This window comes from Melanerpes formicivorus, unplaced genomic scaffold, assembly GCF_026170545.1.
Source record: "Melanerpes formicivorus ecotype bairdi unplaced genomic scaffold, bMelFor1.0.p_v2 SCAF_13, whole genome shotgun sequence".
Taxonomy (NCBI): Eukaryota; Metazoa; Chordata; class Aves; order Piciformes; family Picidae; genus Melanerpes; species Melanerpes formicivorus.
Genome location: NW_027142365.1, coordinates 1,360,131 through 1,387,136, shown reverse-complemented (window position 1 = coordinate 1,387,136; position 27,006 = coordinate 1,360,131). Strand labels below are relative to the sequence as shown.

General features: G+C 60.5%; 1 protein-coding gene across 3 annotated transcripts in view; it reads right to left on the bottom strand.

The window, feature by feature from the left end:
- Nucleotides 1-27,006, bottom strand: part of SETD2 (SET domain containing 2, histone lysine methyltransferase) — a 54,269-nt gene that overhangs the window by 3,480 nt on the left and 23,783 nt on the right. For 2 of the 3 annotated variants that reach the window (XM_068145800.1, XM_068145801.1), the window contains exons 5-18: nucleotides 26,737-26,865; nucleotides 25,928-26,051; nucleotides 24,486-24,563; nucleotides 24,130-24,227; nucleotides 22,143-22,269; nucleotides 21,703-21,837; nucleotides 20,704-20,832; nucleotides 19,042-19,683; nucleotides 12,723-12,771; nucleotides 12,289-12,469; nucleotides 7,493-8,171; nucleotides 5,370-5,504; nucleotides 4,470-4,609; nucleotides 3,971-4,082 (exon numbers count right to left, since the gene is read on the bottom strand). In XM_068145800.1, the coding sequence (XP_068001901.1) occupies nucleotides 3,971-4,082; nucleotides 4,470-4,609; nucleotides 5,370-5,504; nucleotides 7,493-8,171; nucleotides 12,289-12,469; nucleotides 12,723-12,771; nucleotides 19,042-19,683; nucleotides 20,704-20,832; nucleotides 21,703-21,837; nucleotides 22,143-22,269; nucleotides 24,130-24,227; nucleotides 24,486-24,563; nucleotides 25,928-26,051; nucleotides 26,737-26,865 (2,758 nt within the window). The remainder of the gene's footprint in view (nucleotides 1-3,970; nucleotides 4,083-4,469; nucleotides 4,610-5,369; nucleotides 5,505-7,492; nucleotides 8,172-12,288; nucleotides 12,470-12,722; nucleotides 12,772-19,041; nucleotides 19,684-20,703; nucleotides 20,833-21,702; nucleotides 21,838-22,142; nucleotides 22,270-24,129; nucleotides 24,228-24,485; nucleotides 24,564-25,927; nucleotides 26,052-26,736; nucleotides 26,866-27,006) is intronic. The other variant, XM_068145802.1, reaches the window with a different exon arrangement.

The window sequence follows — 27,006 nt, the reverse complement described above, 5'->3', positions numbered from 1 at the left end:
CAGGCCAGTGCCACTGAGCTTCCCAGCCTAGTCCTGGGATGAGCTTCCCAGCCCCATCCAAGGGACAGCACTTCCCAGCTCGCTCCCAGCTCGCTTGCAGCACAGCACCTGTGACACCCTTCCCACTCTGATCCCAGGAAGCTTTCCAGCTCCGTGCTGCTGTGCTCCCCAGGCCTGTCCTGGGGGTGGTGGTGAGCTTCCCAGCCCAGTGCAGGCATGCTTCCCAGCCTGACCCAGGCACTCTTCCCAGCCCAGTCCCAGGGAGCTTCCCAGCCCAAGCCTGGCATGCTCCCCACCCCAAACCAGGCACTGCCCAGCCTGATCCCAGTGCACTTCCCAGTCTGATCCCAGCACACTGGGAATGCACTTCCCAGCCCAGTTCCAGCCTGATCCCAGCACACTCCAGCCATGCTGCTGTGCTGGGAGCACAGCCCCCAGGGAGACACAGGGGCTGCTCCTTGCTCCCCTTTTTAGGGACAGAAAAGCTGGGAAAGGGTGGGAACTGGTCCTGTGGGAGCCTCTCTTCAGCTGCAGACAGCTGGGGGAGGATGAAGTGGATTTGATGGGAATTTCTGGCAGTTTCCCTGAGGATGAGGAGGTTTTATTGCCCAGGGCTGTCCCGAGGGAGCTGCTGGCCACAGATCAAAGCTTGCCACTCCCTGCCCACTGCTGGCTGCAGACATCAAAGGGCTGCTGATGGGGAGCTGATGGGGAGCAGATGGCTCCCGGCTGGCTCCCAGCAAGGAGGAGTCACCAAGCCCTGCCACCTTCGCCCACCAGGCCCTCCTCCATCACTGAGCCCTCCTCCATCACTGAGCCCTCCTCCATCACCGAGCCCTCCTCCATCACTGAGCCCTCCTCCATCACTGAGCCCTCCATCACTGAGCCCTCCTCCATCACTGAGCCCTCCTCCATCACTGAGCCCTCCTCCATCACCAGGCCTTCCTCCATCACCGAGCCCTCCTCCATCACCAGGCCTTCCTCCATCACTGAGCCCTCCTCCATCACTGAGCCCTCCATCACTGAGCCCTCCTCCATCACCACTGAGCCCTCCATCACTGAGCCCTCCTCCATCACTGAGCCCTCCTCCATCACTGAGCCCTCCTCCATCACCAGGCCTTCCTCCATCACTGAGCCCTCCTCCATCACTGAGCCCTCCTCCATCACCAAACCCTTCTGGACATCCCCAAGTCAAGGCTGCCCAGAGAGGCTGTGGAGTCTCCCTCTCTGGAGAGACTCCACAGCTTCAGCAGGGGGGTTGGCCTGGATGATCCCCAGAGGTGCCTTCCAGCCCCCCCATGCTGGGATTTGGGGATCCTGTGAAGATGAGGAAGGGAACCAGAAATGCTGTTTCTCAGCTGCTGCCTGTGCAGAGCTGCTTTCTCCTCGGGTTAAAATCCACCTTTGTTTTAGCACTAAAAACCTCCTGGAAGAGCTTCTGGTACCTAGAGGTGAGCCCAGTGCTTCCCTCAGAGCCCCTCCTAAGCACTCCCATTGCCCAAAGGCCTGCTGCCCACCAAGACAGGAGCAGACACCACCCAAAGCAGAGCTCTGGGGTCACTCCCACTGCCCAGCCTCCCTGCTGGATGCCAAAGGCCTCCAGAGGAGAGGGGGGGATGGAGATGGACAAGCAGCCTGGGATGGGGCTGGGGGTGGGAGGGAAGGAAGCAGACAAATGTGCTGGGAAGTCCTGAGGAGCCTTTGCCTGGGATCAAGCTGCTGGGATCTGCTCTGCTGCTGCCAGTCTGTCTGTGCTCTCTGGGAGGTGCTGATGGACACAGACACCATAAATCCAGGTGCTTCCCACCATAAATCCAGGTGCTTCCCACCATAAAAGGATGAAAACCCTTCAGCATCCAGCCCAGCATCACAGCCACCCTCTGAGTCCCATTTCCAAGGGAGAAAGCAGGGGAGACTCTGGCACAGGCTGCCCAGGGAGGCTGTGGCTGTCCCCTCCATGGAGGTGTTGAAGGCCAGGCTGGATGAGGCCCTGGGCTGGTGGGAGGTGTCCCTGCCCATGGCAGGGGGCTGGAACTGGATGAGCTTTAGGTTCTCAAGCCAAACCACTCCATGATCCCAGCTGGGACGTAAGGGACACAGGGAGTGTGGCTTCCCCTCCTGTGCCTTTCCATCAGGGCCTGCACAGCACCTGTGAGCCCCAGGCGAGCTCAGGCACTGCTGCCAGCAGCCTCGGTGCCACTGCAGCTTGCAGGGTATCAAGGAGGGAGCAGATGATGCTCAGAGGAGTGGAGGAGGAAAGAAAAAAGACATTTCACTGGAACAAGTGGTGGCCCAGGGCCACAGGACACCAGGAATAGCAGCAGCAGCTGCTGGAGATGCTGGTGGCTTTAATCCCTCCTGGAAAAGGTGCAGGGTGGGGAGGAGGGTGAAAAAATCCAAGGAATGTGGTTGGAATTTGAGGGTGGAGGCAGTGGGGAGGGAGCTGTGACCAGGGGGGAAATTATTGCCATGAGTGGGAAAAACCCAACCTTCAGGTGATCCTGGCCCAGAAGAGGAAGATGGAAAGCTCTGAAGTGAGGGAGTGAGAGGCAGCTGCTGGAGAGGTCAGCCAAAGCTGCATGGCTGCTGTCCATCCAGGAGCTGCAAGCACCTCTGAGACACAGCCCCAGCAGGGAGGGGTTGGGAGGCAGCTCTGGAGCTCCCCCAGCCCAGGCCCTGCCCCAGCAGGGCACCCACAGCACCCTGCCCAGCAGCACAGTGCCCAGGGGGGCTTGGAAGCTCTCCACACCAGGAGACTCCACAACCTCTCTGGGCAGCCTGGGACAGGCCTCCAGCAGCCTCACAACAAACAACTTTCTCCTCCTGCTCAGATGGAACCTCCTGGGCTCCAGTCTGTGCCCTCTGCCCCTTGTGCTGTCCCTGGGCACCACTCAGCAGAGCCTGGCCCCAGCCTCTTGCCCCCCCTGCTCCCTTCAGCTCTTGCTGAGCATTGGTCAGCTGCCCTCTGGGGCTGCTCTGCTGCAGGCTCTCAGCCCCAGGGCTCTCAGCCTTTGCTGCTCCCAGAGCTGCTCCAGGCCCCTCAGCAGCTTCCCAGCCTGCCCTGCACTCCCTTCAGCAGATCCCTGGCTCTCTTGCACTGGGGAGAGCCCAGAACTGGACCCAGGACTCCAGCTGTGGCCTGAGGAGACAGCAGTGGCAGAGCAGACAGGGAGGAGAACCTCCCCTGACCTGCTGGCCACAACATTTTTTATGCCCCCAGGAGACTGTTAGGAGCCACAGCAGCAAATCCCTCCCTAGGGACACAGTTTATGGCTGTCCCAGCTTAACAAAACCTCATCTTAAAGCCTGAAGAGAAGCTCTGCCTGATACCCAGGTCCTCACTTCAACAACAACCTGCAGCCCAGGCCCAGCAGCAAGTGCAGATAAAGCAGGTTCAAGCCAGGACAAAGCCTTCCCATGGAGGCAGGGACCTGAGGAGCATGTGCTGTTCTTCCAGCCTGACTCATCTGCAGCAATCACAAAGCTGCCTGAGGTATTTTGCTTTGCTGAGCACAAGGAAGTCTCAGCCAACAGCAAGGTCACTGTGTGCTGCCCAACCCAGCCAGCCTGTGAGCCCAGCACAGCCCTGTGACCAGAAAGCCTCCCACTGCTGTGCCTGGCTGCCCCTCTGCCTGCTGAGGCTCCCAGATGACCAGAAGATGCCAGCAGGGTAGGTGTGATGCCAATCCAGGGCCAAAACTGTCTTATGAGGTAGTAGTGTGGCAGACTTGGGCTGAAGGAGATGCTCCAGGGCTTGGGTTAACCCTGGAGATCCCAGCAGCAGCTGGGGAAGGTGAGGGCAGCAAAGTGGCATGCTCCTGGATGTTGTGGGGCAGATTCCCAGCTGGCAGCAGGCTGGTGCCCTCTGAGATGCTGCTCTCCAGGCTGGATCAGCCATGTTTGGGGGGGTTCAGCTCTGCTGTCCAGGAGGTGCTGTGGTTGAGGCTCCCTTGCTCAGCCCCACACCTACCTTCATGGGGTTTTCATCATATGTTGGGGTCCCCAGGTCCATCTCAGCTTCATGTTCAAGGCTGGCATCATCCCCTGGGCTGTCCCAGGTTGGAGGGTCCCACTGGGTTTGCCTAGAGGAAGACAGAGAAACCATCCTCACCCTCTTCAAAGCAACCAGTGCCAGGTTATCAACTGTCCTTTCCACTGGGACCTCTGCTCTGCCTCAGTCATGGAGGCTCAGAACAGTTTGGTTTGGAAGAGGCCAACCCTTACCCCAGCACTGCCAGGGCACCACGAAGCCATGGCCCTCAGCACCACAGCCCCAGGGCTTTGGCCTCAATCCCCAAGCCACATTTGTGAGGGCAAAGGGAAGGCTCTGAGCCACCTCAGCCTCCCAGCCAGCCAGCAGCACCTCAGTGGGTACCCCAGGAGACAGGAGAGCTGAACATCCACTTCTCCCCCACCCACTGCCTTCCCTGGAGGCCTCCCTGGCAGGCTCAGCTGGGGCCCACCCTCACCTGGTCACCACGTGGTAGTAGTAGATCTTCCCCTCTGGGTCTCTGGCTGTTTTCCAGTTGGGAGGCAGGACAATGGTTTTGGGTTTTGGAGGGGATGGTGGAGGCAAGTCCAGGAGGTTATTGGTGACCACAAGCTCTGGCTGCAAACAGCACAAAGAGGGTGAAGAGAAAGATGGGGGGGGGGGATCAGAGCAGCTCCTTCCCCCATGGCAAAGGCTTTGCTGAAGGTAAAGAGGACATCAGTGCTGGCCCCTGGGGGGATGAGGACAGTATCTCCCCCTAGCACCCACTCAAAACCATCCTGAGCTTTTCATGCAGCCACTTTGCCCCACATGTGCTTCAGCCCTCCATGGTGGATGGGCTTCAAGGGGTCAGAGCAGGTCATGGAGCTGCCCTGTGCCCACTCAGCCACACAGAGAGCCACAGAATCAGCCAGGCGGCAAAACACCTTCAGGATCATGGAGTCCAACCACTGCCATGGCACTGCCAGGGCACCACCAAACCATGGCCCTCAGCACCACCCCTCCAGGGCCCTGAAAGCCCTCCTGAGATGGGGACTGCACCACTGCCCTGGGCAGCCTGGGCCAGGCCTTGGCAACCCTTAATGGGAAGAAATTGTCTCTCATGTCCAACCTAAACCTCCCCTGGGGCAACTTGGAGCCATTCCTTCTTGTCTTATCCCAACAAAACCTGGGCTCAATCCCCCCACAATGTGTCTGGTGCCCACAGGCAGGCTGGAGGGCAGCACCCCCAAGGGTACCAGCATGCTGCCAGGTGGGAAACTCCCCCACTGGTACCACCACCACTTCCCCAGGATGCAGAAGGCACAAGGAATGACCAAACCCCCAAGCAGCTGCAGAGCAAATGCTCCCCACCCCTTCAGACCCATGGAGACCATACCTGCTGGATGGGCTGAGGCTGGCCAGCTGCAACAATGGTGGTCACTGCTGCTGGGGGCTGCACTATGACTCCCTGTGGATGAGCTGTGTAGATCTGCTGGCCCTGGATGTACTGGAGACCTGGCTGGGCATAACTCTGAAACAGGGCATGGAGAAGCACGACAAAATCACCCAAAGGCACCCAAAATTGGCCTCTCTGCCATGGCAGGGCTGGTAGGATTGCCTGTGTCCTGCCTTCAGGTAGGACTAGAGGCTGGCAAGAAGCTCAGCAGCAGTGCCCTTGTTAATGAAGGCAAAGCAGCAGGAGATGGCCCTTCAGCATGGTCATTAGGAGCTCCAACACTCACAGGGGGTGGAAGGGGTCTCTGGGGATCACCCACCCAAGCCCTGCTCCAGCAGGGCACCCCCAGCAGCTTGCCCAGGGGCACAGTGCCCAGGGGGGCTGGAAGCTCTCCACACAAGGAGACTCCATAACCTCTCTGGCAGCCTCACACCAAAGGTCTCTCCTGGTGTTCAGGACATCAGGCTGAGCCTGATGGGGCCACTGAGGGACAGAGAGGACAGCTGAAGGAGGTTGAGCTGTTGGGGGTTTTGTGGTTGAGGTAAAGCCACACAAGAGCTGTGAGCTACAGGTCCTGCTTCCAAAAGTCAGCAGAGGGCAAGCTCTCACCTCTGGCCTTGCCCTGGCCAGTGCCAGGGGAAGCTCTCACCCAAACAGATCCCTTGACCAGAATCAGCCATCAGAAACCCCAACAGAACCTTCAGGAGTTCTTTCCAGAGGGGGTGCTGAGACACTGGGACAGGTTGCCCAGGAAGGCTGTGGATTCACCAGGCCAGGCTGGATGAGGCCTTGAGCAACCTGGTCCAGTGTGAGGCATCCCTGCCCCTGGCAGCAGGGTTGGAACTGAAGACCTTTAAGGTCCCTTCCAACCCAAACCATGCTGTGACCCTGGGAACACATTAAACCATCTCCAGCAAGCAGGAGGTGTGGTGGCTGCACATGGAAGCATGCTGCTCTGACTCCTGGATGAGGAACTCCCTGAGAAGTGCAGAGAGCCACAGAATGTCAGGGGCTGGAGGGACCCCAGGGCTCACCCAGCCCTAGCCCCTGCCAGAGCAGGGCACCCAGAGCAGGGCACACAGGGACACAGCCAGGCAGGGCTTGAGTATCTCCAGAGAGGGAGACTCCACAACCCCCCTGGCAGCCTGCTCCAGGGCTCTGTCATCCTCCTCCTGTTTCCATGGAGCTTCCTCTGCCTCAGCTTCCACCACTGCCCCTTGTGCCCCTTGGGCATCCCCCAGCAGAGCCTGGCCCCAGCCCCTGGGCGCTCCCCCTGCACAGCTTTATCAGCAGCCAGGAGGTCATCCTCAGGCTCCTCCTCTCCAGGCTACAGAGCCCCCAGCTCAGCATCCCTGGAGGTGTTCAAGAAAGGCCTGGATGAGGCACTTGGTGCCATGGTGTGGCTGATGAGTTAGGGCTGGGTGATTGGTTGGACTTGATCATAGAATCATAGAATCAATAAGGTTGGGAAAGACCTCAGAGACCATCAAGTCCAAGCTGTCACCCAACACCTCCTGACAACTAAACCATGGCTCCAAGTGCCACATCCAATCCCCTCTTGAACACCTCCAGGGATGGGGACTCCACCACCTTGCTGGGCAGCACATTCCCATGGCTAACAACTCTCTCTGGGAAGAACTTTCTCCTCACCTCCAGCCTAAACCTCCCCTGGCACAGCTTGAGACTGTGTCCTCTTGTTCTGGTTCTGGCTGCCTGGGAGAAGAGACCAACCCCCACCTGGCTCCAACCTCCCTTCAGGGAGTTGTAGAGAGCAATGAGGTCTCCCCTGAGCCTCCTCTTCTCCAGGCTAAGCAACCCCAGCTCCCTCAGCCTCTCCTCCCAGGGCTGTGCCCCAGACCCCTCCCCAGCTCTGTTGCCCTTCTCTGGACTCCTTCAACTCTCTCAGTGTCCCTCTGAGACTGAGGGGCCCAGAGCTGGACAGAGGGCTCCGGGGGTGGGCTGAGCAGCGCCGAGCACAGGGCAGAGTGCCCTCCCTGCCCCTGCTGGTGGTGCAGGGCACCCTGCAGCCCCTCAGCCGGGCTGCTCCTGCGGCGGGCCGTTACCTGCACGATGGGAGGGGTGCCCTGCGAGTAGGGCGACGTCACCCCATAGACAGTCTGGCAGGTCTGGCCCTGGTAGTAGATGGCCGGCTGGGACTGGGCCGGGGAGTACTGCTGCTGGACGGCCACGGGCTGCTGGCCGGACTCCCAGACGCCGTAGCCCTGGCTCTGCACGGCGCCCGGCGCGGCCACGGGCAGCACGGCCACGCCGGGCTCCTGGTGCACCACGGCCGCCTCGCCCTGCGCCACGTACTGCGGGGCGGCCACCTCCAGCGGCGCCGCCACGTGCTGCACCACCGGCACCGCCGGCGGCGCGCCCAGGCCGGGCTCCACGCCGTGCCCCGCCAGGCTCTGGGGGTGCTCGTAGGCCGCGGGGGAGCACATGGAGTCCATGCTGGGGGTGGGCAGCAGCACCTTGCCGGCGTTGGGGTTGCTGGGGTCCACGTAGGCCTGCATGGGGTAGCCGGGGGGGTAGCCGATGAAGCCGTGGTGGGAGGCGCCGTAGCCCAGGGAGTCGTAGGGCAGGGGGGAGGTCATCCCCAGGCTCTGGAGCTGCTGCTGCTGCTTCTGCGCTTCCCGCTGCGCCACCTCCTGCTCGAAGAGCTTGCGGCGCTCCTCGGTGCTCAGCTTGTTGCGGTCCTTGGGCCGCACCTTCTTCTTGGAGGAGGCCGGCGTGTCGTACCTGCGGGGGACAGGCCGGCAGGGCCGGGGCACCCCTCAGCAGCCTGCAGGGGGCGGCAGGGACGCCTGCACGGGGCACCTGCAGAGGCACCAGCGCCCCAGCCCCCAGCACAGCAGCCCAGAGGGAACCCCACAGGCCCTGCTCCTCCCTGGGCAAGGAGCTGGGCAGCCGCCGGGGAACTGCTGGAGAGGCTCTGAAGCTGCTGAGGGGCCTGGAGCAGCTCTGGGAGCAGCAAGGGCTGAGAGCCCTGGGGCTGAGAGCCTGCAGCAGAGCAGCCCCAGAGGGCAGCTGAGCAATGCTCAGCAGGAGCTGAAGGGAGCAGGGGGGGCAAGAGGCTGGGGCCAGACTCTGCTGAGTGGTGCCCAGGGACAGCACAAGGGGCAGAGGGCACAGACTGGAGCCCAGGAGGTTCCATCTGAAGAGGAGAAGCTCCTTTGGTGTGAGGGTGCTGGTCTCTTTTCCCTAGCATCTGGGGTCAGAATGAGAGGAAATGGCCTGAAATTGTGCCAGGGGAGGCTTAGGTTGGAGGTTATGGAAAATGTCTTTGCTGCCAGAGTGGTCAGGGGCTGGCCCAGGCTGCCCAGGGAGGTGGTGGAGTCCCCAGCCCTGGGGGTGCTCCAGAACTGTGTGGCCATGGCACTTGGGGCCATGGCTTGAAGGCCATGGTGGGGTTGGGTTGATGCTTGGACTGGGTGATCTTAGAGAGCTTTTCCAACCCAAGTAATTCTGTGCCTCTCCCTCTTCACCTGCCAGCCCAGGACAGCTCAGCCATGAGGGGAACCTCTCACTCCCTTAGCCAGGGAGCTCCCCAGGCCTGGCAGAGCTGCTGGCTCTGCAGATGGGACAAAGAGGAGGGAGAACTACAAACAGCTCCCTTCTGCCTGCAGCTCAAACTCTGCACCACACCACAGATCCAGCTTCAAAAGCCCTGCAGTGTGGCTGGGTGGCTTTCATTCCTGTATTTATTTACTGGGGGGGGGCTCCCCTTTCCATCCCCAGCCCTGGAGCAGCTGCAGAGACTCTTCCAAGGAGTTAAAGCAGGGGGACAAAAAAACCCCAAACAACCCCAAAAACCCAACTCCAAAAGCCTGGGGAGGTTGCTCAGGGCCCAAGCACAGCCTGCTGGGAGATCAAAGGGGGGTATTTGAGACGTTCTGAGCCCGCTTAAAACTGGGACTAAAAGGGAAAATGCCTCACAGCCCTAAAGGGAAAGAGCTCTGCAAAGCACCCTGGCTGCCCCTGCAGCCCTCCCCTCGCGGTGGCTGCTGCCATTTACGTATCAAAAGCACACTGCTAACCACCACAGCCCCCTCAGATGTCCCCTCCCGCTCCCAGAGGAGCTGCAAGGAGCTGCTAATGAGAACCTCATTGCCGGGAGGAGTTTAATTGCAGTCATTAAAGCGTTTCCTGCCGCTGCCTGCAGAGCTTACAGCAGAGGCAGCCAGCGCGGAAGGATGGGCAGCAGGGGAGCCCTGGTGCAGAGCAAGCCAGAGAGGAGCTTCTCTCTGCTCTGCTCCTCTCTCCTCCTATCTCATTGTCTTATGGGGGACAGTCAGAGTGGGGAGAGCACCCCCAAGAATCACAGCACCGTGAGGGTTGGAAGGCACCTCTGGGGAGCAGCCAGTCCAAGCCCCCTGCCCCAGCAGGGCACCCCCAGCACAGTGCCCAGCAGCACAGTGCCCAGCAGCGCAGTGCCCGGGGGGGGTTGGAAGCTCTCCACACCAGGAGACTCCACAACCTCTCTGGGCAGCCTGGGGCAGGCCTCACATCAAAGTTTCTCCTCCTGTTCAGAGGGAACCTCCTGGGCTCCAGTTTGTGTCTGCTGCCCCTCTAAAGGAGGGTGGCAGGAGAAGGGTGAGGGGAGAAGGCTGCCAGCAACCCTGCTCTTCCTACATGCTCAGCAACAAGGGCATGGCCACGGGGGGGAAGAGCCACAGCAGGCAACTCCTTACCCACCAAAGAGCCTTTGGTGTTTCAAGTGACACCAACCCCCCCTGCTTCTTCCAGCCTTGCTCCTCTCTCCCACACAGCCACCATGACCCAGGTCCACCTGGGGATGCTCCCATCCTCCAGCTGATCCATCCCACTGGTGGAGGCTTGGCACACACTCCAGTGCAGGCTAACCCCACTCCAGCACAGCCTAACCCCACACCAACCCCACACCAGCACTGCCTAACCCCACTCCAGCACAGCCTAACCCCACTCCAGCACAGCCTAACCCCACTCCAGCACAGCCTAACCCCACTCCAGCACTGCCTAACCCCACTCCAGCACAGGCTAACCCCACTCCAGCACTGCCTAACCCCACTCCAGCACAGCCTAACCCCACTCCAGCACAAGCTAACCCCACTCCAGCACTGCCTAACCCCACACCAACCCCACACCAGCACTGCCTAACCCCACTCCAGCACAGCCTAACCCCACACCAACCCCACACCAGCACTGCCTAACCCCACTCCAGCACTGCCTAACCCCACTCCAGCACTGCCTAACCCCACTCCAGCACTAACCCCACTCCAGCACAGCCTAACCCCACTCCAGCACTGCCTAACCCCACTCCAGCACTGCCTAACCCCACTCCAGCACAGCCTAACCCCACTCCAGCACTGCCTAACCCCACTCCAGCACTGCCTAACCCCACTCCAGCACAGCCTAACCCCACTCCAGCACTGCCTAACCCCACTCCAGCACAGCCTAACCCCACTCCAGCACTGCCTAACCCCACTCCAGCACTGCCTAACCCCACACCAGCACAGCCTAACCCCACTCCAGCACAGCCTAACCCCACTCCAGCACTGCCTAACCCCACTCCAGCACAGGCTAATCCCACTCCAGCACAGCTCCCACCCCAGCTGTACAGTGTCACTCCCTATTCTTTACCCTCCTGCTGTAAGCTCTCCCAGTGCAGCTCCACACCAGGACAAGAGTTGCCTCCTCTGGCTGACTCCCCACCCATTGTTCCCTCATTACTAAGTGGCTTCAGATCCTGCTTAAGAGGGACAGCAGAGCTTCTTTAGAGGACATTCCTTGGTGCTCTTGGGCCTTCACCATGACCTGAAGGCTCCCTACAAGACAAGACATGGCATATTTTCCTCCTCTGACTTAAGCAGCAACATTTGAGGGAGGAAAATGGGCATCTGGTAGGGAGCAGCCACTGATTCATGGGCCTCCAGCATCACCTCTGGTACTTCTCCATCCTTGGGAGGGTTGGGATGTATTAGGGATGTTGGGAAATGCCCCTGGGAGCTGCTGCAAGGCCTGAATCTGGAAGAGTTTGGGCTGGATCCACAGGATTGTCCAGTTGTGTGGGTCTGGGGAGAAGAGAGCAGCCCCCACCTAGCTCCAACCCCCCTTCAGGGAGCTGCAGAGGGCCAGAAGGTCTCTCCTCAGCTGCTGCTCCCCAGCCCTGCTCCCCAGACTGTTCTCCAGCTTTGTGGCCCTTCTCTGGACACACTACAGCCCTTCACTTTTGGAAGTGAGGGGCCCAAAACTGACCCCAGGATTTGAGGAGTGGCCTCATCATTGGGGGATGATCCCTGCCCTGCTCCTGCTGGCTGCACCACTGCTGAGCCAAGCCAGGATGCTCAGGAGGGCTACATCCCTCCTTCCTGTGTGAGAGCAGGACACAGCTTTCCCTGTCACTATGTTCCCAGAGAGGCTGCTGAGACTCTGGCACAGGCTGCCCAGGGAGGCTGTGGCTGCCCCCTCCCTGGAGGTGTTCCAGGCCAGGCTGGATGAGGCCCTGAGCAGCCTGGGCTGGGGGAGGTGTCCCTGCCCATGGCAGGGGGCTGGAACTGGGTGAGCTTTAAGCTCCCTTCCAACCCAAAGCACTCTATGATCCCATGATGTCCTTCCCAAAGTGTGCCTGCAGATGCAGCTGCAGGGATGTGAAGGTGGAGGTGTGGAAGCTCCAAGGGTGAAGAGGCCACCTCAGAGCCAGGACCCCCCCAGCCCTGGCCAGGGAATGCCTCCCCCCAGGCACCTGGGAGCTCCTGCTCCCCCCCGGCTGCTTTCCAAGCTCACCAGGAGCATCCTTCCCAGCATCAGCACCCAGGAGAAAGCAGAGGCAAGGCTGCCAGCCCAGGGCCAGGGGCTCAGGCCTGGCAGCAGCACTTGCCTGTCCTCTGGCCTCTTGGTTCCTCGCTCGTAGGCGGAGGCCGGGGGGGAGAGGGACTCTCTCCTCCTCTTCTTCTCCTTGCTCTGGCTCTGCCGCTCAGGGTCCCGCTCCCTGCTCAGGGGGGGGTTCTTGGGCGTGGGGGTCTGATCCCTGTGGCCAGCTGCCTCTCTCCCACTGGTGGCTGGTGGGGAAAGCAGGTCAAAAAGAGACAGTTGTGATCATTGAGCCTCCCGGGAGCTGCCCCCCCGCGGCTCCAGTGCCTTCTGCAGGCCGACAGAGCTCTCAGGCAAGCAAGCTATGGGAGGCTCACATCAGCCTCCTTCCCCATCACCCCCTCCCTCCCTCCCTGTTCAGCAGGAGCAGGAATGCTGAGGTGGGAAGGCAGAACATCTCCACAGTGGGTAGGGGGAGTGGGAGGAACACAAAGTACCTACCAGTGCTCTCCTTTTCTGCTTGGCTCTTCTTGGGGATGCGATACACCTCCTGCAAAGCAAGGCACAGGCAGAGCTCAGACTCCCAGCTGCCCAGGAGGACAAGCCCAGCACCTACAGAGCTTCAAGAACCACAGCATGGGCATAAGAACTCAACCTTCCCATCAGAACTCAGCAGAGCAAACAGGAAGGCTCTGGGGTCAGGGAATCCTGGAGCTGCCTCTGCTCAGTGTTTGGTGTCTGAGGGCTGCAGGAGGCTGGTGGAGTTTGGGTGGCTTCTGAGAGCAAGGGCTGCTCACTGCCCCCTGGCAAGCAGGGCTGACCATGGCCCTCTCAAAAACAGTGCTGTGATGTGTCTGACCACCAGCAGCACCTCAAAGCCATCATGGCCTTCATCAGGGCAGCTGTGTGGAGCTGGAGCACGGTGCAGCTCTGGGAGTGGGGAGTCACAGACACAGGGAATGGTCTGGCTGAGAAGGGAACTTTACAGCTCCTTAGGGCAAGCCCCTTGCAGCCAGCAGGGACATCTGCAACTGGAGCAGGATCTTCAGAGTCCCATCCAGCCTGACCTGGAAGATCATCAAATCCAACCCTTCACCCAGCACTGCCAGGGCAGCACAACCATGGCCCCAGCACTGCCAGGGCAGCACCAACCATGGCCCCAGCACTGCCAGGGCAGCACAACCATGGCCCCAGCACTGCCAGGGCAGCACCAACCATGGCCCCAGCACTGCCAGGGCAGCACAACCATGGCCCTCAGCACCACAGCCCAGGGCTTGGCAACCCCTCCAGGGCTGGGGACTGCAGCACTGCCCTGGGCAGCCTGGGCCAGGCCTGGACAACCCTCAAGGGGAAGAAATTGCTCTTCATGTCCAGTCTAACACAGGACATCAGAGAACCCTGAGGAAAATGAGCAGGAGACCATCTCCCAGCTCTGAGGAAACTCCTTGGGCCAAGCACTTAATGAAGGCTGCTGAGATCAGCTACCAGTGCTCACCACCCCTGCCCCTGCAGCTGCCAGCTCCAGGCCCTGCTTTTGATCCAGCTCTGGAGCCCTCAGCACAGGCAGGGAGCTGCTGGAGCAGGGCCAGGGGAGGCCACAGCAGTGCTGGCAGGGCTGGAAGCCCTCTGCTGGGAGCCAGGCTGAGAGAGTTAGCCTTGGGCAGCATGGAGAGGAGAAGGCTGCAGGGAGAGCTTTGGAGGCCTTCAGTGCTTCAAGGGCTGAGCAGAGAGCTGGGGACAGAGTTTGGAGCCTGCTGGGCCAGGCCAAGGGGTGGTGGTTTGCAGTGGAAAAGGGAGACTCAGACTGGAGAGAAGGGAGAGGTGTTTGACACTGAGAGCCTGGCCCAGGCTGCCCAGGGAGCTGGGAGCTGCCCCATGCCTGGCACCACTGCTTGGGGCTCCACCTTGGCTCTCAACCTTCTCTCCTGTCCACTTGCTCCACAAAACCTTGGGGTGCTCAGGGGGGATGGGAATTCCTTGCCTGCTGTCTGCCCTGGGCAGCAGATTGCCTCTCTCCTGAGCAGTGTGCCCACCTCCAGCCCTGGAGCTAAGGAGAGAGGCCAGGTTGGGAAGCTCCAATGTAATTGTGTTAGGGGGGGAAGAACACAACAAATGCAAGTCCCTGCCCCCTGGGCTCAGAATTAATTCCTTTCAGCAGAGGAAAATGGAAGGAAGGCTCTGGGGGGCTGGTCACAAGACAAAACCACTTCAAAAGTGCTGCTGAAGGTTAAACAAAGCACAAAAAAACCCCAAGAAGGGGGCTGGGGATTTTGGCCAAGGGTTTTACTGCCCTCCACACTATTCAGCTTCTTGGTGGGGCCTGAGCACAGCACAGCAGCCCTGGGCAGCCTCAAGTGGCTGCTGGAGGAGAGCAGCCCCAGGGGGGAGCTGAGCAATGCCCAGCAGGAGCTGAAGGGAGCAGGGGGGGCAAGAGGCTGGGGCCAGGCTCTGCTGAGTGGTGCCCAGGGACAGCACAAGGGGCAGAGGGCACAGACAGGAGCCCAGGAGGTTCCACCTGAGCAGGAGGAGAAAGTTGTTTGTTGTGAGGGTGCTGGAGGCCTGTCCCAGGCTGCCCAGAGGGGTTGTGGGGTCTGCTGGTGTGGACACTGTGACCCTGGTGGGAGTGGAGTGACCCTGGTGGGAGTGACCCTGGTGGGAGTGGCTGATCTCCAGAGCTCCCTCCCAGCCCCTGCACCCTGCTGAGGCTGTGTGAAAGAAGGCAGCTGCCCCCTCTCTGGGGTGGGATGCAGAAGGAGCTCCCTGGGACAATGAAGCCCACAGAATGCTCTGGACTCACCACCCAGCAGCAGGAATGAGTTTGCCCTCTGCTTCCTCCGAGGGGCAGGAGCAGAGCAGAAGGGCAGCTGCTGCAGAAGCTCAACCCCCCCAGCAAGGCCTTTGCTCCATTCCTTCTCTCTCACCCCACCCTCTCCACAGACCCCCAGCCTGGGACACACTGCAGAGCAGCAGCCTCAAACCCCCCCAGGGCTGGCCCAGGCAGGGCTGGCCCAGGCAGGGCTGGCCCAGGCAGGGCTGGCTCAGGCAGGGCTAACCCAGGCAGGGCTGGCTCAGGCAGGGCTGGCTCGGGCAGGGCTGGCTCAGGCAGGGCTGGCTCGGGCAGGGCTGGCCCAGGCAGGGCTGGCCCAGGCAGGGCTGGCTCAGGCAGGGCTAACCCAGGCAGGGCTGGCTCGGGCAGGGCTGGCTCGGGCAGGGCTGGCTCAGGCAGGGCTGGCTCAGGCAGGGCTGGCTCAGGCAGGGCTGGCTCGGGCAGGGCTGGCCCAGGCAGGGCTGGCTCGGGCAGGGCTGGCTCGGGCAGGGCTGGCTCAGGCAGGGCTGGCTCGGGCAGGGCTGGCTCAGGCAGGGCTGGCTCGGGCAGGGCTGGCTCAGGCAGGGCTGGCTCAGGCAGGGCTGGCTCGGGCAGGGCTGGCTCAGGCAGGGCTGGCTCAGGCAGGGCTGGCTCAGGCAGGGCTGGCTCGGGCAGGGCTGGCCCAGGCAGGGCTGGCTCGGGCAGGGCTGGCCCAGACAGGGCTGGCTCAGACAGGGCTGGCTCAGGAAGGGCTGGCCCAGGCAGGGCTGGCTCAGGCAGGGCTGGCTCAGGCAGGGCTGGCTCAGGCAGGGCTGGCTCAGGAAGGGCTGGCCCAGGCAGGGCTGGCTCAGGCAGGGCTGGCTCAGGCAGGGCTGGCTCAGGCAGGGCTGGCTCAGGCAGGGCTGGCCCAGGCAGGGCTGGCTCGGGCAGGGCTGGCCCAGGCAGGGCTGGCTCAGGCAGGGCTGGCTCAGGAAGGGCTGGCCCAGGCAGGGCTGGCTCAGGCAGGGCTGGCTCAGGAAGGGCTGGCCCAGGCAGGGCTGGCTCAGGCAGGGCTGGCTCAGGCAGGGCTAACCCAGGCAGGGCTGGCTCAGGCAGGGCTGGCTCAGGAAGGGCTGGCTCAGGCAGGGTTGGCTCAGGCAGGGCTGGCTCAGGCAGGGCTAACCCAGGCAGGGCTGGCTCAGGCAGGGCTGGCTCAGGAAGGGCTGGCTCAGGCAGGGCTGGCTCGGGCAGGGCTCCCCTCAGCAGGAGGGGGATGGGGAAGCCACCACCCCAGGAGGCCCCCAGGGACAGCAGAGCAGGGAGGTGCAGGGAAGGGCTAAGCCACCCCAGCTCCTAGAAGGGTTGGCCCCATGGAGCAGCAGGATGTGCAGGAAAGGGGAGGAGAAGGACAGGGAGCACCTCGAGTGAGTGGCACTGCCTGCTCCTGCCATGTGCTGCCTCAGCTTCACCATGGCCTTGGCAGCTCCACTGCTGAGGCTGAGGAATGAGCTCAGCTCAGCAGAGAGCACCAGGCCCAAGCTGTGAGGTCAAAGATGGTTGCGTGTGCAAGGGGCAAGGAAGCTTCTGCCCCCTGAGGGAGGATTAGGCCTCTTCCCCTGGAAGACACAGCTGTGACCATGGAGAGGCCACTGGCAGGAGCCATCCCATCGAGGTGCCTTGCCCTGCTGAAGGCCCAGGCTGCCCAAGGCCCTTTGGGGCTTCTCAACACCAGGCAGCAAGCCACATCCTGCTGGAGAGCAGCTTTGGGTCTCCCCAAGGGGCTGCAGCCCCTCCAGCACCAGTCTGGGGAAGATGGGGAGGCAGCAGAGCCTTTGAAGCAGCAACAAAGGGAGGAATGTGTCAGAGCTGCTGCATGGGAAGCAGATGGTGGCCAAAGCAGATGCCAGGCAGGGGAACTCCAAAGCCTCTCTTAGCTTTGCTGCTGGCTCTGGGCAGGCTCAGCTGCTGGATCCAGGCCACCCCCACTAACAGGATGCAAATGGAAGGTGCTCCAGAACCAGTCTGAATGAATGGCAGAGAACTACCCACAGCAAAGTGATACAGGGCTGGGGAGAGGGCCAAGGCAGGGCTGAGGCTGCCCAGCTGCAGGCACAAAGCCAGCCCTGCCCTGGGAGAGGCAAGAGGGCTGCAGAGCCACCTGAGGGCTGCAGCGAGAGCCAAGGAGGAGGCTGCCTCAGCAGAGCCCCTCCAGGAGTCTCTCCCTTCTGGTTTCATGGGAGAACACCAGGGGATGGCAGCAGTGGGGGGAGAGAAACACCAGCCCTGGGGCAGGGAAGCAGCCAAGGTGGGCATGGGGAGGCAGCCAAGGTGGGCATGGGGAAGCAGCCAGGATGGGCATGGGGAAGCAGCCAGGATGGGCATGGGGAAGCAGCCAGGGTGGGCATGGGGAAGCAGCCAAGGTGGGCATGGGGAAGCAGCCAAGGTGGGCATGGGGAAGCAGCCAAGGTGGGCATGGGGAAGCAGCCAAGGTGGGCATGGGGAAGCAGCCAGGATGGGCATGGGGAGGCAGCCAGGATGGGCATGGGGAAGCAGCCAGGGTGGGCATGGGGAGGCAGCCAAGGTGGGCATGGGGAAGCAGTCAGGATGGGCATGGGGAGGCAGCCAGGATGGGCATGGGGAGGCAGCCAGGGTGGGCATGGGGAAGCAGCCAGGGTGGGCATGGGGAGGCAGCCAGGATGGGCATGGGGAGGCAGCCAGGATGGGCATGGGGAAGCAGCCAGGGTGGGCATGGGGAAGCAGCCAGGGTGGGCATGGGGAGGCAGCCAGGGTGGGCATGGGGAAGCAGCCAGGATGGGCATGGGGAAGCAGCCAGGATGGGCATGGGGAGGCAGCCAGGATGGGCATGGGGAAGCAGCCAGGGTGGGCATGGGGAGGCAGCCAGGATGGGCATGGGGAGGCAGCCAGGGTGGGCATGGGGAAGCAGCCCAGGTGGGCATGGGGAAGCAGCCCAGGTGGGCATGGGGAAGCAGCCAGGGTGGGCATGGGGAAGCAGCCAGGGTGGGCATGGGGAGGCAGCCAAGGTGGGCATGGGGAAGCAGCCAGGATGGGCATGGGGAAGCAGCCAGGGTGGGCATGGGGAGGCAGCCAGGGTGGGCATGGGGAGGCAGCCAAGGTGGGCATGGGGAAGCAGCCAGGATGGGCATGGGGAAGCAGCCAGGGTGGGCATGGGGAAGCAGCCAGGATGGGCATGGGGAGGCAGCCAAGGTGGGCATGGGGAAGCAGCCAGGGTGGGCATGGGGAAGCAGCCAAGGTGGGCATGGGGAAGCAGCCATGCAAGCAGGGTCATGCCAACACAGCCCCAGCTGGCAAAGGGGGATGGCTCTTCTGTGCCAAGCTCTGCTGCCCCCCCAGGGGCCAGCACAGCCTCCCTGGGGCCAGAGGGCTGAATCCTGCAGCTGGGAGGGCTGAGCTGGCTGCAGATGGGGGATGCAGAAAGCTTGGACTTGCTGATCTCAGAGGTCTCTGCCAACCAAACCCACCCTGGGCAGGCCTGGAAGGCCTCCTGCAGCCCCCTGCAGCTCACCACTCCTGCAGGGCTTACAAGCTCCAGGCCAGGAGGCCCTGCAGACTGTGCTGCCTCCTTCAGCTCTGCTCTGCAGGTCTCTGAACTCATGCTGCCCCTTTGCTGGAGAAACATCACCCCACTGAGCCCAGCCCCTGGCAGGCTGCACCCCCAGTGCTCCCCCAGCCAGGACTGGCTCTCTGCTCCCTCCTCTGCACCAGCACCAAGCTCCAGCAGCATGCCAAGGGATGGAAGGCCTCCTGCCCCCTGCCCCTGCTTGCAGGCCAAGGGAGCCCAGCACAGACCACAGCCTGGACACTCACCAGGGCCTGTTGTCCTCACAAGCTATTGCCTGCCCTAAGGAAAGGAAACATCTAGAAGGCACCTGGAGGAAACCCTTGGCCCTGGTGAGCCACCAAGCATCTGCCCAGAGCACAGCTTGGCCTCCTTTGCCCCGAGCCATGGCCAGCTCCACAGGCCCTCAGCAGGAGCTGCAGGGAGCTGCCTCCTACCTTCAGCTCCTTCCAGCTGTCCAGCAGCCTGGTGGCCAGGTCACTGACATCCACAATCTTGTCTGTTTGCTCTTGGCTCCTCTCACTCTCAACATCAGAGACACCCTCCTCCTCATCCTGGGAAGGGGTCTCCATGGCCAGGGGCTCCTCCAGCTTGCCCCCGCCGCCCTCCTTGCCCTCGGCGTCCGGCTCGGCCTCCAGCTCCGCAGCCTGGCCTTTGCTGCTCTCCACTGGGGCCTCCAGGGCAGCCTTGCTCTCCTGAGGCTGCTGCTGCTCCTCTGCCACCTCCCCCGGGGCTCCCTCCAGCTGCTCCAGGTCCTCTTTGCCCTCCTTCCCCTCCAGCTCGCTGGTGGTATCCGAGATGGCACTGTCCATGCTGTTCTCACTGATGATCTTCAGCCTCCTGAAGACCAGCTTCTTGGGGGTGTCTGTGTCCCCTTCTGCACCCTGCTTGGAGGAGAGCTCTGGGGTGTTGAGGGGGGTGTGAGCCCGGGAGGTGTTCTCACTGGAGTAGCCGTCGCCTTCGCTGAGCTGGGGCACGGCGCTCTTGGTCTGGGCCCAGCGCTGGATGATGGGCAGCACCTTGCTCTCCTCCAGCATGTTCTTGGTGGGGATGGGCAGGAGCTCCAGGGTCTTCATTATCTAGCAGCAAAGACAAAGCACACATGCTTAGAGCCCCCAGAAGTCCAAGGCCTCTCCCACCTGGGAGCATTCCCTTCCCTCGGCAGGAGCCGAGTGTGGAACACCAAGGTGGTGGTGAGAGGCCACGGCTGGGAGGCAGCAGCGCCCCCTCCAGGCTGCTTCGGGGGGGCGATGGTTGGACTCTGATCTCAAAGGCCTCTTCCAACCAAAATGTCTAGGCTTCTATACTGAAAGAAGCCAGCAGTGTGCCCAGGGGGCCAAGAAGGCCAAGAAGGCCAAGGGCATCCTGGCCTGCATCAGGAGCAGTGTGGCCAGCAGGAGCAGGGAGCTCATCCTGCCCTGTGCTCAGCACTGCTCAGCCCACACCTGGAGTCCTGTGTCCAGCTCTGGGCCCCTCAGGTTAGGAAAGAGGTTGAGTTGCTGGAAGGTGTCCAGAGAAGGGCAACAAAGCTGGGGAGGGGTCTGGAGCACAGCCCTGGGAGGAGAGGCTGAGGGAGCTGGGGTTGCTTAGCCTGGAGAAGAGGAGGCTCAGGGGAGACCTCATTGCTCTCTACAACTCCCTGCAGGGAGGCTGTAGCCAGGTGGGGGTTGGTCTCTTCTCCCAGGCAGCCAGCACCAGAACAAGAGGACACAGTCTCAAGCTGTGCCAGGGGAGGTTTAGTCTGAAGGTGAGGAAGAAATTCTTCCCAGCAAGAGAGATTGGCCATGGGGATGTGCTGCCCAGGGAGGTGGTGGAGTCCCCATCCCTGGAGGTGTTTAGGAAGAGCCTGGCTGAGGCCCTTGGTGCCATGGGTTAGTTAGTCAGGAGGTGCTGGGTGAGAGGTTGGACTGGATGATCTCTGAGGGCTTTTCCACCCTGGTCAAGTCAAGTCAAGTCAATTCAAGTCAAGTCAATTCAATTCAATTCAATTCAATTCAATTCAATTCAATTCAATCCAACCCAATCCAACCCACTCCAGTTCTAAACCCCTGATGGTTCTGAGCCCTCAGGAAGGCAGCAGACCTGAGGGCACCACTCACCTCCAGCTGCAGCTTGAGGTTGTTGGCAGTGCTTCCTCGCCCATCGCCCAGCTCCGTCATCCAAATCCAGAGGAGAGACAAGCCATGGCATTCCAGGAAGGACTTGAGGCAGGACTGGGAATGAGTGTTCTGGATCAGGCAAAGTGGGAGAGAGAGTTGGTAGGGATAGTCAGAGACCACAAGAAAGCCTTTTCTGTCCACAGGAAGATGGCTGAGGGCTCAGCTGGCCTTCTGCTAGCCACCAAACCCACTGCAGAAGCCACAACTAGGCCCAGCCAAGGGGTAGCTGCCTTTAAGAGGCCCCAGCTGCCAGGTCAGGAGCAGTGGCAGGGCCACCAGAACCAGCAGCTGGTGGGCAGCTCACACTGGGAGGGTAAAACTTAATGGTTCTGGGCTGCACAGAAACCTGGCTGCAAGTCATCTGAGGTGGAAATGGAAACCACCTGGGGAGAGAGGACACTTCTAGTAGGACACACTGCTCAGGGGGTGATGGTTTGAACCCAAAGAGGGAGGTTCAGACTGGAGAGAAGGAAGAGATGCTTCACTGTGAGGGTGGTGAGAGCCTGTCCCAGGCTGCCCAGAGAGCTGGGAGCTGCCCCATGCCTGGCACCAGTGCAGCTCAGGTTCTTTGGGGCTCTGAGCTACCTGCTCTGGCTGCAGCTCTCCCTGCTGGCTGCAGGGGCTGGGACTGGCTGAGCTTGAAAGTCATCCAAACCATTCCACCATTCTTTGATAAACTCTCATGCACAAGGAGCTCATTCACTTCCAGAAATGGACATTTTGCTTCCCCACCCAGGCTGGGTCCCACCAAAGCTCAAAGCAGCAGAGGGTGGGGATGGCAGCTGAGCTACAAAGCCACCGGCACCACTCAGCTCACACACAGATGCTGGGACAAGCAGGAGATCTTCCTCCCAGCTTGCCCTGCCTCTTCTAACAGAGGCTGCAAGGACCCTGCTCTCCCAGGCTGTGGATCCCACCCCTTCACTGGGGCCTCCTCACCTGGATGAGCTTGAGGCAGGTGAGCTTCTGCTCCAGCGTTTCGATGCGAACCATCAGCCGGGACAAGCTCAGGACCTGGTTCTTATCTGAGAGACCTTCTCCGTTCTCCAGCAGAGCTTCCAGCTCTCCATCCACCTACCACAGCCAAAGACAAACACCTCTCAGGTCGTGCCAGGCTCATGTCATGGCAGAGACAATCCACTTCCCTTGGCTTTGAGGGCCAGGAGAAGCCTCTCCAGAGCTCATTAATTGGACTCGGCATGCTTGAGTTTCTTTTGTCTGCCTCAAATCCCACACCGGAGCACAGATGGCTATGGAGGTGACCCAGAGACTGAGGCTGAGAGGAAAGGAGCTGAGGGTCAGCCTTGTGTTGCTGCTCCTGTGAGGAAGGGATTCACAGCAGGCTCTGGAATGAAGCTGCAGAGGAGAAGGGGACTCACCGAGTCCTTCTTGCGGGAGCGCTCCTTCTTCATCTTGCCCCCGGCCGCCCGGATGCTGACCCTGTTCTCCCCTCCCAGGTAACCCCTGCAGTTGGCTGAGCCACAGAAGCATTTCTGAGCCTCCTTCCTAGGGTGAGGAGAAGCAACACAACCAGTTTCACACAGACCCTCCATCTGCACCAGCTGTTCTACCTTGCTCTTCAGCACAGCCTCAGAAGGAAGGCACAGAGCCTCCCCTGCACGGCAAGGCCGCCCCGGCCGTGGGAGATTCACACCCTGCTGCCATTTCTGAGGGAGCTCCCATGATGAGAGCTGGAAAGCCAACTCTGCCTCACTTCCAGGCTCTTTGGAGGCCAAAAACCAAGACCCAAAAAGGAAAATGTCTTGGAAGACCTTGTGGTGGCCTTTCAGGATTTCAAGGGCTGAGCAGAGAGCTGGGGACAGACTTCTGGGCAGAGCCTGCTGTGCCAGGACAGGGGCTGATGGCCTGAGCTGCAAGAGGGAGATTCAGAGTGGAGAGAGGGAAGAAAGTTTTGTAGCATGAGGGTGGTGACACCCTGGCCCAGGTTGCCCAAAGAGGTGGGAGATGTCTCACCCCTGAAACCATTCCAGCTCAGGCTGGTTTGAGCTCTGAGCAGCCTGCTCTGGTTGAAGTGGGCTGGGGGCAGAGGGGCTGCAAACTGCCTGGGACTGGGGAGGGGGTAGTGGAAGTGGCTGGAGATGAGCCAGGGAGTGCCCAGGTGGCCAGGCAGGCCACCAGCAGCCTGGCCTGGAGCAGCAATGGTGTGCCCAACAGGACATGGGCAGGGATTATCCCCTGGACTGGCACTGATGAGGCCACAGCTTGAATTCTAGGTTTAGTTTTGGGCACCTCCCTCCAGGAAGGACATTGAGGAGCTGGAGCAGGGCCAGAGAAGGGCAACAAACCTGGGGAAGGATCTAGAGAGCAGGAGGCTGAGGGAAGACCACCTGTGCCTCTCCAGCTCCCTGAAAGGAGGCTGAAGCCAGGGGGGGGTTGGTCTGTCCTCCCCAGTGACAGGACAGGGGAGGTTTAGGTTGGGCAGGAGGAACAACCTCCCTTGGTCACAGATGGTTTTATAACACAGTTACAAAATCACTTCTGACTCTCCTGCACACAGAAAGGGGCACAAGGCAGATCCAGAAGGGGAAGGAGGAGCTGGGAGTGGATCCTGGAGGTCTTTCTCCAACCTTAAATGATTCCATGATGCTACCAACAGTTGTTTCAACCTGACAAACTAGGGAGTAGAAAATGGATCTGCAAACATTCATCTGGTCAGTCCAAGCTGCTTCCAGCTTGGCAGATGCCCTTTTGTGCTCATCACATCAAAGAGAGGGAAACACCTCAGCATCCACCTGAGCAAGAAGTAAAGGAAGGATTGCTAGGCTCAGGGTTAGAGCAGGGAGACAGATGCCAGGCTGGGTCCTGCACACCTGCAGGCCTGCAGCAGGCCAGGAAGCAGGAAGGTGCTGCCAGCAGGGCTTTTACAGCTCTGCAAGGCCCTGCAAAGCCATAAACTGGGGGTGGGAGGGGAAGGAGCAGCAGTATTGGAGGGCACTGCCAGTCTGGAGCTTGGGCAATTAACAGTTAGACAGAGGAAAGAAAGAGACCCAAGGTAATGATCTGGGAAAGTGCCACTGGGGAGAGAGGGAACAAAGGGGCAATAAAGCAACACTGGGAGAGGGACCTGAAACCAAGGGGAGACTCCTTCCCCAGCCTCTTGTGGTAGGCATGGAAGGAACTTCATGCAGGCAGCTTTTAGAGGCCAATCCCAGCTCAGAGACAACCTCCCTGCTAGAATCACTGAGCAGTGTGGGGTGGAAAAGATCATCCAGTCCAACCACCAGCCCAACCACGTCCCCAGCTGCCATCCCCACCCCTTCCTTTGTCTCCCTTGTTTCACAGCAGGGTTTTCCCTGCACCACCCCTCCCAACCCTCCCCTTATAGCAGCCTGAGCCATCACCTACCCATATCTCTGGAACTGGTAATCAAAGGTCAGCTCTGAGCCCGAGGGGACGAGTTTGGTGGTGAAGAATCCAACCCTGAGCTGCCCATTCACAGTCCACTGCAGCAGGGAGACAAGCAAGGTGACAATGGTTAGCACCAGCAGCTCTGCTCTGGCTTGGGATCCCCAAGATCAAGCCTTCAAGTCCTCCCTTGTGCTGCCTTGGCAGAACTTGCCCAATTTGAAGGGGTCTCTTTCCACCCCACTGAGTTACCACAACAAGCAGACAGCCCCAAAACCAAGGCAGAAAGGAGAAAGGCTTTGGACTCTCAGCCTGCTAGGAGGCATGGCAGTGGGAGTGAGGAGGCACCAGTTTACCTTCTGTGTCTCACAGTTGGGTTCACAGCTGTGGTTCATGAACCTTGAGCAGTTTCCTTTCTGTGTGGCATCAATGATCTATGAAGAAAAGAAACAGCAGAGACAGTGAGAGGACCTCAGTGCCTCTGCACCAGGTCAAAACCTTCACAGAATCATAGAATGGTTTGTGTTGGAAGGGACCTTAAAGCTCATCCAGTCCAACCCCCCCTGCAGGGAGCAGGGACATCCTCCACTGGATCAGGCTGCCCAGAGTCCTGTCCAGCCTCACCTTGCATACCACCAGGGATGGAGCCTCAACCACCTCCCTGGGCAACCTGTTCCAGTGTTCCACCACCCTCACAGTGCAGAACTTGTTCCAGTTTAAACCTCTTCTCCCACTTCAAACCATTGCCCCTTGTCCTCTCACTGCAGGCCTTGCACACAGTCCCTCTGCAACCCTCTTGCAGCCCCCTTCAGGTCCTGGCAGGCTGCTGTTAGGTCAGCCCAGAGCCTTCTCTTCTCCAGGCTGAACAGCCCCAGCTCCCTCAGCCTGTCCTGGCAGCAGAGGTGCTCCAGCCCCCTGAGCATATTTTTGTGGCCCTCCTCTGGAGTTGAAGCAGTAGAGCCCCAAACACCATGTGCTGGGACACAACCCAAGGCATCCTGCTCCAGCTATCAGTAAAGAAAGACCAGAGCCAGTGGAAGGCTCACTGCATCCTGCCTTCCCCACCCAGCAACTCTCCTCTGTGCCCCCTTCTGACAGAATCAGCAGGGTTGAAAAAGGCCTCTGGGACCATGGAGTTCATGTTGTGAGCACAGAAGGATCCCCCTGCAGCTACAAAACCTGCTGACTTGGGGGGGGGAAGGAGGATGAAAGCATTCTGAGTATTTTAGGTGCTTTACTGTAGAGCTACTCAGCCCCACAAAGGCCTGGCAGCAGAGACAAGCAGAGTGTGACATGGAATTCCTGCTTCTGCTCTGCTCTCCTGGAGGCAGGGTCCATCAGTGTGCTGTGGCACAGCTGCCCCATGGCAGAGCTGAAGCCCAGAGGAGTAATGAAGAACTTCTGCCCTAGAAGTATTTAGAGGGCAGCTGCTCTGCACAGAGGGACTCCACAGCTGCCTGCCCCAACTCAAGGGAAGGAAGGCAAGGTGGTTTCTGGGCCTGCTGGCTGTTCAAGAAGGTTCAGTTGGGCTTGAAGCATCTCCTCATGCTGGGACAAGGACATCAGCTTTGTGTGGATGGGATGTGCCACACTCAATCCTTTCCCCTGGGAGGAGTTTCTCCTCTCTGAGGAGCCTGGGATGGAGCTAAGCTCCCAGCCTTCCCTGAAACCAAGGCAACCACAGCTTCCCTCCCTCAGGAAACCATTTCTGGTAGACTGAGGACATTGCTTAGTGAGTTCACAGAGAGTCAACACTGTCTGTAAGCAGGGCTAAGCCCAGCCCCAAAGCCAGCCCCACCTCATCATTCTTCAGGGCCATGAAGTAGTAGTGGATGTTCTTGTTCCGAGCGTACTCCTTCACACGAGCTTTGAACTCCTTGTGATCCAGCACTTCCCCACAGTACTCCAAGACAAAAGTGTTGCTGCAAGAGAGAAATCCCACAGCCCCAGCATGGCAGGGCTGAAAGGGACCTCTGGAGAGAACCCACTCCAACCCCCCCTGCTCCAGCAGGGCACCCACAGCACACTGCCCAGCAGCACAGTGCCCAGCAGCACAGTGCCCAGGGGGGGTTGGAAGCTCTCCACACCAGCAGACTCCACAACCTCTCTGGGCAGCCTGGGACAGGCCTCCAGCACCCTCACATCAAACAACTTCCTCCTCCTGCTCAGGTGAAACCTCCTGGGTTCCAGTTTGTGCCCTCTGCCTCTTGTGCTGTCCCTGGGCACCACTGAGCAGAGCCTGGCCCCAGCCTCCTGCCCCCGCTGCTCCCTTCAGCTCTTGCTGAGCGTGGAGAAGATCCCTGCTGGGGCTGCTCTTCTCCAGGCTAGATACAAAAGAGAAGCAGGAGGGGAAGGAGGAGGAGGAGGAAGAGGAGAAGGGAAGTGAGGAGGAGGAGAATCCAAAGAGAAAAAGCAAAAGAGACCCAAGAGGCACTCAGAGGACCATCAGGGGTCCTGATAACCGAGAGGGACACCTGCCAGAGGCCGAGGCCAGCATGGAAAGCTGGAAGAACCTCAGCAGATCTGCTAAGCCCAGTGGCAGGTAAGAAAACTCTTCAGGAGGGAGTCAAAGAGCAGGAGGAGGCCACTTGGAGAGCAAGGGCTTACGATGGGAGGTCCTTGGCAGCTCTCAGCCCCCAGCCCTTCTTCTCGGTGAGGATGACCTCGACGTCCGCGTGCTGCTTCTTCTGGAAGCGCCTGTTGGAGCAGTAGTCACCATTTGGGCACCTGGAAGAACTGGGGGAAGGGAAATGGTGCAGAGGTTAGCTCCCAGCAGGAGAAAAGACAGGGCTCAGGTGGGAAAGAGGGCCCCAGGGGACCATGATGGATTGGGTGCAGAACCTTCCCAGCTGTGCTCTGGAAAGCGTCAGCAGCTGA